Source organism: Sturnira hondurensis, unplaced genomic scaffold, assembly GCF_014824575.4.
Source record: "Sturnira hondurensis isolate 20B ecotype Veracruz unplaced genomic scaffold, ASM1482457v3 Scaffold0015596, whole genome shotgun sequence".
Lineage (NCBI taxonomy): Eukaryota > Metazoa > Chordata > Mammalia > Chiroptera > Phyllostomidae > Sturnira > Sturnira hondurensis.
The window spans coordinates 11943862-11956318 of NW_028088227.1; the positions used below are offsets into that span (position 1 = coordinate 11943862).

Consider the following 12457-nt stretch of genomic DNA (forward strand, 5'->3'; position numbering starts at 1 on the left):
TGCATGTCTCCTGCTCTGGGATGCTTTGTCTAATCTCACAGGCAGAGATGACAGCCCTGACCTTGGTGGAACTCCTACATCTGGTATATACCTATTAATCACTTAGCACATGGTAACTCAATTATTGGATTATTGGTCAGCCATCCCCCACCTGACCTGTATAACTCCTTAGAAAGAGCTGAGTTTAATCTTGATATCCCTAGAACCTAGTACAGGGCAAATAGTAGGTGCTTAGAGTGTTTCTGAAGGAATAAATCGATGACAGCATAACCTGAAGAGATGCAGGAGAAGTTGAAAGATCTCTTTTGGAAGCTCATAGGGAGATAGCAACTCATTCTGGGTACAGACTGGGGCTTGAAGAGCCCACCCAATACATTACAGAGTGGTCGTACACCCTCACAAAACAATTTTTTTCTTCTCACATAATTTTCAAATTACACTGCACTATTTTCAAATTAAAGAGAAATATATAAGTTTGTTGAGAGTCTAAAACTGATTTGTTCTCTTTGACTTTGCTCTGAATGCTTACTCAAGGTCTCTGTGTAAAACAGACCCATACAGATATCATATTCATTACAAACAAAAGATAAGCTTTCTGATTTGCCATTGGTAGGGAATAGTATCTGAGGCTTTACTTTCCCCTCAGATTGGAAAATCACTCATGTGTCCATCCATTTCCACTATGAAAACACATTTAGGGTGGTTGGATGAAACTATCTATGGAGAATAATTTGTCTTGGTTTACAACTAATTAGATAAAATATATAATTTTGGTATTGGCCTGATCTCTACCATCTTTTAACAAACTGAGTGGAATTAAAGACAATAAAATTTAGTGAAGAATTACTTTAAAAGTAATTTTAAAGTAATTATGAAATTATATTGCATAATTGTTGATAAATAAAAACTTATAAAGAACATAAGCAATTATTCACAAAGGTACATTATACATAACAATGTTGACTATAAAATGTACATGAATTTGAAGGCTACAGATTTCAGTATTGTCAATGAGACTCTAAATTAATTATACATAAACCAGGTTAACACTGTCTCAGTGTCTGTTAAATTAATGATAAAAACAAATAGCCTGGATTTCTTACCTCTTCCAGGACTTCCTCTAAGATTTCAGCATATTTTTCATTTGGCTGTTCAAAGGTCATATTCCTGGTCATTTTCACAGTCTCCTTTACCATAGAAACCACCTCGGGATGATCTGCAGTGACCTCATTTATTGAGTCTTCTGTCGAGTTTAAAGTAAAGTAAGTTAATAAATGAATGCTATTAATAATTTTAGTGGACAACTCTATTTGCAATAGAACATAATTGTTAATACCCAACAAAGTACTACCTGTGTGTTACTGTAGCACATGCTAGGAAAGTGGGGAAATAGACTCAGAAGAAAATGTCAGATCAGGAATCACAAAATAACAGAGCAGTGGCTTAAAGCCAGTGCATCAGAATGAAAGTGAATGAGGCAAGAAATCCTATTAGGCAGCAGTCAAAACTCAGAGAGCCAGAGAGAAGAGGTACGCTTCAAACGATTCCAGGGGTCAAGCTAAAACACGAGCATCTAGGGAATGAGTCAGAAAGTGAGATGAACACTTCTAATTACAAGCATGAGACTACACAGGACAGGAAAAAGACAGGAGATAGGCAAGTTGGAGGAAAAGAAGAAAGGGTGACATAGGCTGGTTTCTTATGTGTTACAGTTGATTCTTGCCCTCAGTGCATCCTGAGTGTCTCCTTACACAGCTGAGTTGGCTCACAGATGCATCATGTTGTAAATGAGACAGGAGATTGGCAGCTCCTCCTGATTCCTCTCCCTCTGTCTTTCTGGTTGTGCTTGCTGACCTGCTGCCCCATCAGAGTCTCCCACCAGAGCCCAACTGATCCTAGCCCAGGAAAACCCCAAAGGGCCTTCTGTGAGCAGCTTCCTGCTACACTCCCTGTTGTGAAGTTAAAAAGTCTGTTTTCAGCAGTGGGGAGAGCCCACAGTTCCTGGAGAGGCAGAGTGGAAGAGGCAACAACCCATGGTCTTGGAAAAGGGGGCATGGTGAGGCAGAAACAGTCAGGCAAAGATACTATATGTGCTAGAAGCTGCTAGTTTTCCACCCAGTATCCATTCTCTTCTTTAGTAACTTCCCTGATTTGGTTGGGGTCAACAAAGTGCCCAGTTCAAAACACCACATCTTCCAACTTCCATTATAGCTTAGATGGCCCATAGATAAGATGCAAACAGATTAAAAAAATTTTTGGTGAGTCTTTCTGTCATCTCTTTAACGAGAAGTAGAAGTCATCTGGGAGGAGTGCAGTTTTTGTCATTTGCCTTTTCTCTCTTCCTGTTAGGCATACTGATATGATGGCTGGAGCACCTGCAGCCATGTTGTGAATTGTTACAGTAGCCACATGCCAGGGATGGCAGAACAAACAGATAGATCTCCTGTCTTCCCAATATTCTTTTCTACCAAAACAATATTCCACATTATTTTTGTCTGTATTCCCACATGTCCAACTATTTATAATAGAGTAGTCTTTTAGATGAAGTTGGGTATTAATAATGCTTTTTAAAAAAATCTCATCTTTCTCCTTCAAATTCTGAAGGAACTGTTTGTGATTTTTATATCCACAATCTAAGAAAACCAAATTACCCAAATATTAATTTACCTTTTTTGACTCCAATTTTAGATTTGACTGCCTTGAGAACTTTTTTCCGAACTGAGTAGTTTTAATTTCTAATTTTTAATTGAATTTATTGGGGTGAATGACACTGGTTAATACAATTATATATCTTTCAAGTATACAATTCTACAATACATCATCTGTATATTGTTTTGTGTGTTCATCACCTCCAGTTAAGTCTTTTTCTGTCACCACTTACACCCTTTTTACCCTCTTTTGCCTCCTCTCACTTCCCCTTCCCTCTGGCAATCACCATGCTGTGGTCTGTGTCCATGAGTCTTTTTTTCTTTGCTTAATTTCTTCACCCCTCTCACCCAACTTCCAGTCCCTCCCCTATGAGAACTGTCAGTCTGTCCCCTGTATCCATGAGTCTGTCTCTAAGTTTATTTTGTTCATTAGATTCCACATATAAAGGAAATCATATGGTACTTGTCTTTCTCTGACTGGCTTATTTCACTTAGCATAATACTTTACAGGTCCATCCATGCTATCGCTGAAAGTAAATATTCCACTGTGTAAATGTATCACACATTTTTAATCCACTTATCTACTGATGGACACTTGGGCTGCTTCCAAATCTAGGCTATTACAAATGTTGCTGCAATGAACAAAGGGGTGCAGATATCCTTTTGAATTAATGTTTTGGGTTTCTTTGGCAATATTCCCCTTTTAAATAGAGACAATGCACTGGTTTCCCTTTTATCTGTGAATGCAATATTGTTAACACCTACAGAACAGTATTAAATTGCAGGTAATTCACCCAAAAAGATTGTGGTATGGGTCCGGGGTCCTGGGATTCATGTTCCTAATTATTTAAGTTAAAATAATAGCCATAGTGATAAAATAAACATATCTATAAGTAGTAGAAAACAAAGACAATGACTTAATTAACCTATAACAAAACCATGAGTAATTTCAGTTTCATATAATGCCATTAGATCTGAATCGAGAGAAATACGTATCAAATTTTCCCTTCCCAAGGCGAAGGCCATGTTTATCTCAGACACAGGGGGCAGGGAAGGTGAATTTTTACCAGAGACCACTGCCAATGGTGACATCCCTCCAGCAGCAGGTAGAGGCTCTGATGTCTGCTTCTACTTGGTGCTGCCTCTCCCAAGCATGGGACAGACATTCTGGGGAGGGGCTCTCTTAGTGTACTGGCTGGCAACTCCCAGAAGTCATTTGTCCAAAATTTTAATGTGTGTGTGTGTGTGTGTGAGTGAGTGTGCTAGGAGAGGTGCTGTGTGTACTTCGGGGCAGGAAGAATACCACACGTAAGTTTCTGACAGTGCCCAGTTCAATTCCTACTAGACTTGAAATACATAGCACGCCTGTCTGATTCAGGTGTAAGAACCAAACAAGAAACATCAGCTCTAGATTATATAATAAAATAAATTATAGCTGTACTTAAAAATTAAATACAAAAGGTTGGATAAATTGTTTTTAAAAATTAAAAAAAAGAGTATTAGCATATATGAAATCTCTGGTTGAGAAGATGACTTTTTTAAGCCTGAAAGTAAGTGGAAGAAATCAACAAAAAGAAAGTAATGATTTGAGTACCAAAATGTAAAAAAATCCCTTTACTTCAAACATAGCAAAGTGATTGAAAAGACAAACCATCCAATCTGGAAAAAGACTATTAAAAATAGTAATTAATATAGGAAGTTTATATAGAAATCATACAACAGATAAAACTTAGAAAAATGGGGAAAAGAAAAAAATGATTACTTCAGAAAAAAGAAATATAAATGGTTAACAAATACTAAACTTCAGAAACAGTTAGAAATTAAAATAGTATATAAAAAGAGAAAATATTGAGGAAGCAATGACATGTATTCTGCGTACTAATGAGGGGAACAGAATCTGAAACAACTTTTATGCAACACAATTTGACTCTGCCTACAGTTTCATACTCATTAAACCAGTGACTCCACTTATGTTAACTCACAGACAAAACTTTGTTTAAAATTCATTGAAGCATTATTTTTAGTACCAAAATAATCTGAAAAATGACAAGTATCCAACATAAAGAATTAGTTAAACCTATTATCTATAAATAGGAAAATTATAAAGTAAATTGAAAATGAGGGTTAAAATATCCCTTAAAGAAATAATGTAATTAAATGTTACATTATAAATCAAAAAAGGTAAAAACAGTTTACATTGTATTTTTTAATTATGTTAAAATATGATTGGAAAAATTTTATAAGGATAAATAGCACTAAATGATAACAGTTCACAGCTAAAACTCTAGGTTTATGATGGCTGAATCTGAATGCATTAAAAGAAGTAGAGAAATTTTAAGAGATAATTTATTATTATATCATAGTAATTTTGTTACACTTAGAAACATTTTAAAAAACTTAGGAGGACCTAATCATATTAGATGCCTCAGTTCCTATACTTTTCTTCTTTATTCTAGTAAATCTATTTTTGTTCTATAGCTTAAATCTGTAAGAGAGATGCTAACTCTTTTCTCCTGAACATTCCCATTTTGGGGGTATTTTAAGCTTCAATATAAACATGACAAAAATATAAAGAAAAATAAGTTCCATAAGTGTGGCATTAGCAGTTCATTTTGTTACCATCTTTATCAAGTTTAGCAGCTTCATCACTATCTGATTTCACTTTGGCTTCTTGATTGTCTTCTAATGAGCTTTCTCTTTCAGATTCATGAGCAAACCCTGTAGAGAAAGAATAATATGCTTTATCAGGCCATGTGTTTATATTTTAAAAACTGGCCAATAATAATAGAAGCAATATATTTCTTTACCATCATCATCAAGTGAAGAGAGCTCCCCTTCTAAGCTCTTATCAGAAGAGAACTTGTCATATTCCTTCGCTTTTAATTCACTTTCAAGTTCTCTTAAAGCTGAAAGACAGTAATTGGCTGTATTAGCAGAAGGTAGTGGAGGGTAAGGAGTCAGGTATGATGATTCATTCCTCTGCTTTAAAGCCAGATGGATGTGGGTGCAAGTTCAGACTCAGTCAGCATGGCTTTGTAAATCATTTTATCTCCTCATCTCAGTTTCTGCTTCGCAAAATGAGGATTGTCAAACGGAAAGCACTGCCACATGGGCGAAATACAACAATGGACACTGCAACTTAGAAAATGCATGGCTCAGAAAAACCCTGCAACTGTTAGCTGCCATCCTCTGTATTACTCTCTCATTTTCTGTGTTTGGAACCTCAATATTCTCTACTCAAGACTTTTTCTTAAAAAACATATCGGAGTAAAATTCACTGGCAAGAGTATTCCAATTTTTTAAATTTTAAGAAAGCTTAACCCTATTATCAGATTTAGAATAATTAGTGAATTTAAAAAGAGGGTTTTAAGTTTGTAACACATGAGAGATAGTATCTATTTCTATATTCTGATGGGAAAAGGCAATTTGTGGAATGCTCTAAAGTCCATGATTTTATGACATAATGGAGTGCAAGAGGAATCTCAACAAACATTACAATCATGGATCTTCCTCCAGGACCTTAGCTAGCTCCCCCTTTGTTCTAGAAAATACAACAGAAAAATTATCTCATCCAATAGTAACAAAATGACAAAATACCCAGGAATAAAATTATTAAGAAAACTATAAATAACACATGAGAAAAGTTACAAAATATTAAGGAAGGGCTCAAATGTTAGACCAAAAAATGGCGATTTCCTCTGTTTCCCTGGAAAGATTAAATAGTAGAGGTGCTAATTCTCACCATTGATTGTTTAATGTTAACACAGTTCTCCCACTGGAGAACAAATCCCACTGGGATTTGTTGTAGAACTTGAAAAAATTCTCCATGCATTCCAAAGCCAAGTACAGCTCCTGGTGCACATTAAGCACTCATTTTATGGAATAAGTGAAAGAACACATGGGAATAATTTCAAGACAAAATGTTTTGAGGAGAAACTTACATTACTAAATTAAAATGCATCAAGTTTTAATAACTGCATTCTGTATTAAAGACTGTAATAGAAAGATGAATAGAATAAAAATTCAGAAATTTACACACACATGAACTTAATATTAAGATCAAAATGGCATTTCAAATCTGTAGTAAAAATATGTATCATTTAGTAAATGTTATTTATAAAATTGGCCAACCATTGGGAAATTACAAACTTAAATCTCTATCTAACACACAACTTATAACAATAATTATATATTAATTAAAAAGAAGCATTCTTTTTAAACAAAAGAGTGCAAGTTTACATATACCATAGAATCACAATTAATTATTACAAATACAAATAGAAAAAAGAAAGGGTTGAAGAATGCATCGAATTGTTGATGGGATATCTCTGGAGTACAACTGCTCTTTCCAGTTTTCTGTGACCACCTGAGACACAGACGATAGGAGTGCAGACATCGATTTGAATACCAGTCACTTGCTGGCTGTCAACTGTGGGCAAGTACCTAACACTTCGGAGCCTTAGTTTCTTCGTGTACGAAAAATGGAGACAAAAACACGTACCTCATAGGCCTGTTATAAGGATTAAGCATGCAATGCATTTAGCATGGCCCCAATGTACAGTAAATGCCCAATAAATATATGACATTATTTTCATGATGAGAAAAACCTTACTAGGAAAACAATATGTGGAACTGTGACAGTGATGGTGCTATCAGACTACAATACACTGCCACGGCTTCCAGAAATCCAAGTAGTGGTATTTGAATCCAGTCTACAATACTGAAGCTAATCTCACATTTTGTTTCCAGATCTTCAAAAGTTAAAAATATCCCAAGTAGTGTACAGCAAGTGCTGCATGGTGTGTATCCCACTAAGAGAAGATGCTCAGATATTAAGCTACCTCCACATGTTCTAATGTCACTGGCTGCAACAGTACCAACTATAGATATAAATTCTATCAAAGCCAATCATAAGTTTCAAAAATATTCATGAAATGAGAACTCCTATTTTTCCTGGAGAAAGACAGAAAAACCGCCCCCTCCACAAGCCCTTGTGTCTATCCTTAAATATATAAGAAGTGAGTTACAGGAAGAGGCAGAATGGTCAGGAGAAAGAACAGCTGGGACTTTGGAAACTAGGTTCAAGCTATGCTACCAGCTGGGCGAGTTTCAGGAAGCCATTTGCCTTCATGTGCCTCAGTTTTCTCCCGTAAAGTTAGGGAATTATGTTCATTGATCTTAAGTTTCCTTTCAGTTTTCCTTTATGACTTTTTGAATTTAAAATTAATACTCCTCAAATAGAAAGGCTCAAATTGCAATCAGAGTGGACACACAAGTCTAAAACAGCAGCAGCAGCACCACCACTAAACTCCATGAGCCTGTTGGAGCGGTGGTATTGTCGTGATTGGTGTAGATAAAGGTAAAAATTCTGCTCAGTCTCTGGCCAGCAAGTAAACTCACAAAAGTAAAGCAATCTAAATTTGGAAGCTCTTTTTGATTCATTTCCTTGGAAGTCTAGATTGGAAATCTTTCCTCTGTTTATGAATCAGGTTGATATATACTCACTTCTTCAAGCATTTATTAAGAGGCTACAAATGTGCAAGGTGCCAGGATATTAAGATGAACAAACCAAGTCCTTGCCCACAGGTAACCAGGCTTAATTGTTAACTTAGCCTTTAAAAAACACATTTTAAAAAGACCAGTCACCTTTTCTCTTAGCTTCTACTTCTGTGCGAAGTCGTTCTTTCACAGTCTTAATAGCCACTTCAGTGGCCTCAGCTATAGTATTTTTTATTAACGTTTCAAGGCTTTTATCAAAACGTGGTTGAACATGTTTGACGTAGTCAACTACCTGCAAAGAATATTTGAGAAAACCAACATAAGCACAAGTTACTGTAAAATGTAATTGTTCATATTGTTCATCTACATCTATATTTCCATATATTTATATCTATATCTTTACCTGTCTTTAAAATCTTAATGCTACTTGAGGTATGTTATTTTTGGAATTTACTGATTTTTGAGTATTTGCTTTCATAAAAATTTGGTCATATTTTTTCATGTAAGATTATATATCTATATACGTATATATCATATAATGTTTTCAAGTTACATATATATTTTTAAAATTAATTTTGTAGGTATAATTTATATACCATAAATGGTACCCATTTTAAGTAAATAGTTTGATGAGTTTTTACAAATCTATACATATAATAACCACACTCGATATACAGAACATTTATATCTCCCCTCCAAGTATTCTCAAGCTTCCTTTTTTAAAAATTTTTATTTATCTTTAGAGGGGAAGGGAAGAAGAGAGAAGGAGAGAAATATCAATGTATGGTTGCCTCTCGTGAGTCCCCTGCAGGGAACTGGCCTGCAACCCAGACATGTGCCCTGGCTGGGAATCGAACTGCAACCATGTGGTTCGCAGGCCCGCGCTCAATCCACCGAGCTACACCAGCCAGGGCTCAAGCTTCTTTATAGTCAGAAGCTTGTCATTTTTTCCAAGGTTTTCTCCTTTATCATAATGTTTTTGAGATTCATCAGTGTAATTATCTATCAATAATCTATTAACTGTATTGCTGAGTATTATCATTATATTAATATACCATGTTTTTATTTATCCCTTGATGGACATTTGGGTTGTTTCTACTTTTTGATTATTATAAGGTAGAAATAAACTTTTTAAAAATTATATTTTATTGGTTATGCTATTACAGTCTTCCTGATTTTTCCCCATTTTCTACCCTCCACCCAGCACCCCCCACTCACTTAGGCAATCCCCTCACCAGTGTTCATGACCATAGGTCATGCATGTAAGTTCTTTGGCTACTCCATTTCTCCTATACTGCACTTTACATCCCCATGGCTATTCTGTACTACCTATTGGTACTTCTTAATCCCCTCACCTCTTCACCCATTTCCCCACAACCCCCTTCCACCTGGCAACCATCAAAAATGCTTTCCATATCTATGATTCTGTCTCTATTTTTCTTGTTTGCTTAGTATATTTTTTAGATTAATTGTTGACAGATATGTATTTTTGCCATTTTATTGTTCCTAGTTTTGATCTTCTTTTTCTTAAATAAGTCCCTAATATTTCATACAATAGTGGGTTGGTGATGATGAACTACTTTAGCTTTTTCTTGTCTGAGGTGTCTTTATATACCCTTCATTCTAAATGACAGCTTTGCTGGATAGAACAATTTTGGCTGTAGGTCCCTGTTTTTCATGACTGAATATTTCTTGCCAATCCCTTCTAGCCTGCAAAGTTTAATTTAAGAAATCAGCTGACAGTCTTACAGAAACTCCCCTGGAGGTAACCAACTGCTTTTCACTTGTTGCTTTTAAGATTTTTCTCTTCATCTGTAACCTTTGGCATTTTTATTATGATGTATCTTGTAGTGGGCCTCTGTGCATCCATCTTGTGTGCGACTCTGCACTTCCTGGACTTGCATGTCTATTTCCTTCATCAAATTAGGGAAGTTTCCTTTCATTATTTTTTCAAATAGGTGTCCAATTTCTTGCTTTTTCTCTTCTCCTTCTTGCACCCCTATATGTGAATGCTGGATATCTTGAAGTTATTCCAAAGGCTGCTGACACTATCCTAATATTTTTGGATTCTTTTTTCTTTTTGTTGTTAAGTGGTTTTTTTCTTCCTTCTGTTCCAAATCATAGATTTGATTCTCAGCTTCATCCTTGATGTGATTGTATGAAGAGGCAAGCCATGTCTGGCACCACTGCCATCTTGACTGGAAGTCTAGTAATGAACAATTTTGAAATCTTCCTGTGAACACATGTTTTCATTTACCTTGGATAAATATCCAGGAGTAGAATTACTGCATCATAAGTTGAGTATAAATTTGACTTTATAATTAACCATTGACCGGTCTCCAGAATGGTTGAACTATTTTGCATTCCTATCAGCAATATATGAAAAGTAACCACTTTACATCCTCATCAACACTTAGTTTGTGAACCTTTTAAATTTTAATGATTTTAATGGGTCTGAAGAAGTACTTCAATGTAATTTAAATTTATATGCCCTGAATTATTAGTAATTTTGAGCTTCTTTTTTTTGCTTCTTGATCACTCACCTTCTGTTTTTAAGCATTTATCAACTTTCATTCATTGTAGAAATTGGATTAAAATGTTACATGTATTCTCAATATAAGTCCTTTGTCAGGTAGGTAATAAACTTCATGTTGAATTGTTACAAGTAGATTCCTATATGCCTTTTAAGTTTAAATATAATTCCTATACCTCTAGATTCCATTTTACTTTTCCTTCAGTAGTCTTATATTACTTTATTCCATGCTAACAAACATCTACACTATCATTTTTAATGGATGAACAGTATGTATTAGCTGAATATATTACAATTTATTTAACTAAAATACCAATAATATATACTTAGGCATACATATTTTTGATGTTATAAACTAGGCTATAACCGAATACAGTTATGTGTATATGTTTGATAGTTTCTTTAGGAAAAATCTATATAATAGAATAGACAGCTCAAAGGATATGCATGGATTTTAGGTTTTTAAATGTATTTTCAATTGGCATCCCTAATGGTTATATTCTCCCAAGTAGTGTATGAGAACATACTTTCCCCCACCTGGTTAATAGTGACCTTTCAACTTTAACAGTTGACATGACACATCTCTGGCATTTTGGCATCTCTCTGTTTAATGGCTATTTGTATCTATTATTTTGTGAATTGCCTACTGGCCATATATTTTTTCTACTGGGGCTTCATCTGCATATTGATTTGTAAGAACTCTATATTTTACAATTATAACTGTTTCGTCTGATTCATATGGTGATGGAGAACAAGATCAATCAATGAGGGGAAAGGTCATGGAATTGACAGGCCAGGGAACTGGGAGGGTTACCTTTATAGCTACTGAAACCACCAAGAACTCTCTCCACAACATACTCACTCCCAGTGAGCCAGAAGGGGTGAAACCCAGGAAACAGACCAGTGGAACCAGGGGAGGTTATGGGTGGCATTACCTACACAACATAGTAGTCAAAGGTCTTTTGGGAAGCAGGGAGGGGCAATGGTCTGGAAGCTACAACAGACAGCTAGGGGGATGGGTGTCTTCCACCCTCCAAGCCCAGAAGAACAATTACCCAACTGATGGTGTTAAGAAAACTAAGTATAAATCCTATAAATCATAAAATCCTACAAATTATAATCAAGTATAAATAGGTAGAAAGCTAGCTAGCCAGCTAGCTAGCTAAGTAGTTACCTTTCCTTTGTAATGTTCTGCAAGCAAATTGCTAAGTGTTGTTTTCCCTGAAGACTGAGGTCCAAATATGAAAACTTTAAACGGTGGTGCTGGCATTGGTGGAAGAAGATAGGGACGTGGGTTCGACAAAAATGTTTTTAATGTTCCTTCTGATGACAGACAGTACATTTTACCTAGAAAACTTAAAATATGCGATAATCATAAACAACTGAAAAGAAATATGGGCAAGTTTTGAAATTAGGTTCTGAAAAATCTTACTTACCTCACGGAAAAGTCTAGCAATCCTGGAAGAATGTAACCTTCTTTTAAAACCACAGGACATGTTCGTCCCCACCTGCTTCTCTTCCATCTATATCTTGGTGCAATCAATTTATAAGATGCAAGAGTACGAAACAGCTCATCCTATTAAAAACAAAACCACATTTAATATGTCGGTGCCCTGGCTGGTGGCTTGGTTGACCGCAGGTTCAATCCCTGGTCAGGTCACATATAAGAATCAATCAATCAATGTTTCATTCCTCTCTCTCTCCCCATCTTCCTCTATCCCTAAAATCAATAAATAAATTTAAAAATAAATATGTAGGTATAAGTTTTGCTGAAATT

General features: G+C 35.5%; 1 protein-coding gene across 2 annotated transcripts in view; it reads right to left on the reverse strand.

Moving 5' to 3' along the window:
* The window catches only part of AK9 (adenylate kinase 9), a 115661-nt gene that overhangs the window by 70339 nt on the left and 32865 nt on the right, over positions 1 to 12457 (reverse strand). For both annotated transcript variants that reach the window (XR_005069260.1, XM_037065033.1), the window contains exons 11-16: positions 12117 to 12256; positions 11855 to 12035; positions 8295 to 8439; positions 5456 to 5554; positions 5268 to 5366; positions 1104 to 1243 (exon numbers count right to left, since the gene is read on the reverse strand). Coding sequence is in view for 1 of the 2 variants with exons in the window: in XM_037065033.1 (XP_036920928.1) it covers positions 1104 to 1243; positions 5268 to 5366; positions 5456 to 5554; positions 8295 to 8439; positions 11855 to 12035; positions 12117 to 12256 (804 nt within the window). In the remaining variant the exon portion in view is untranslated. The remainder of the gene's footprint in view (positions 1 to 1103; positions 1244 to 5267; positions 5367 to 5455; positions 5555 to 8294; positions 8440 to 11854; positions 12036 to 12116; positions 12257 to 12457) is intronic.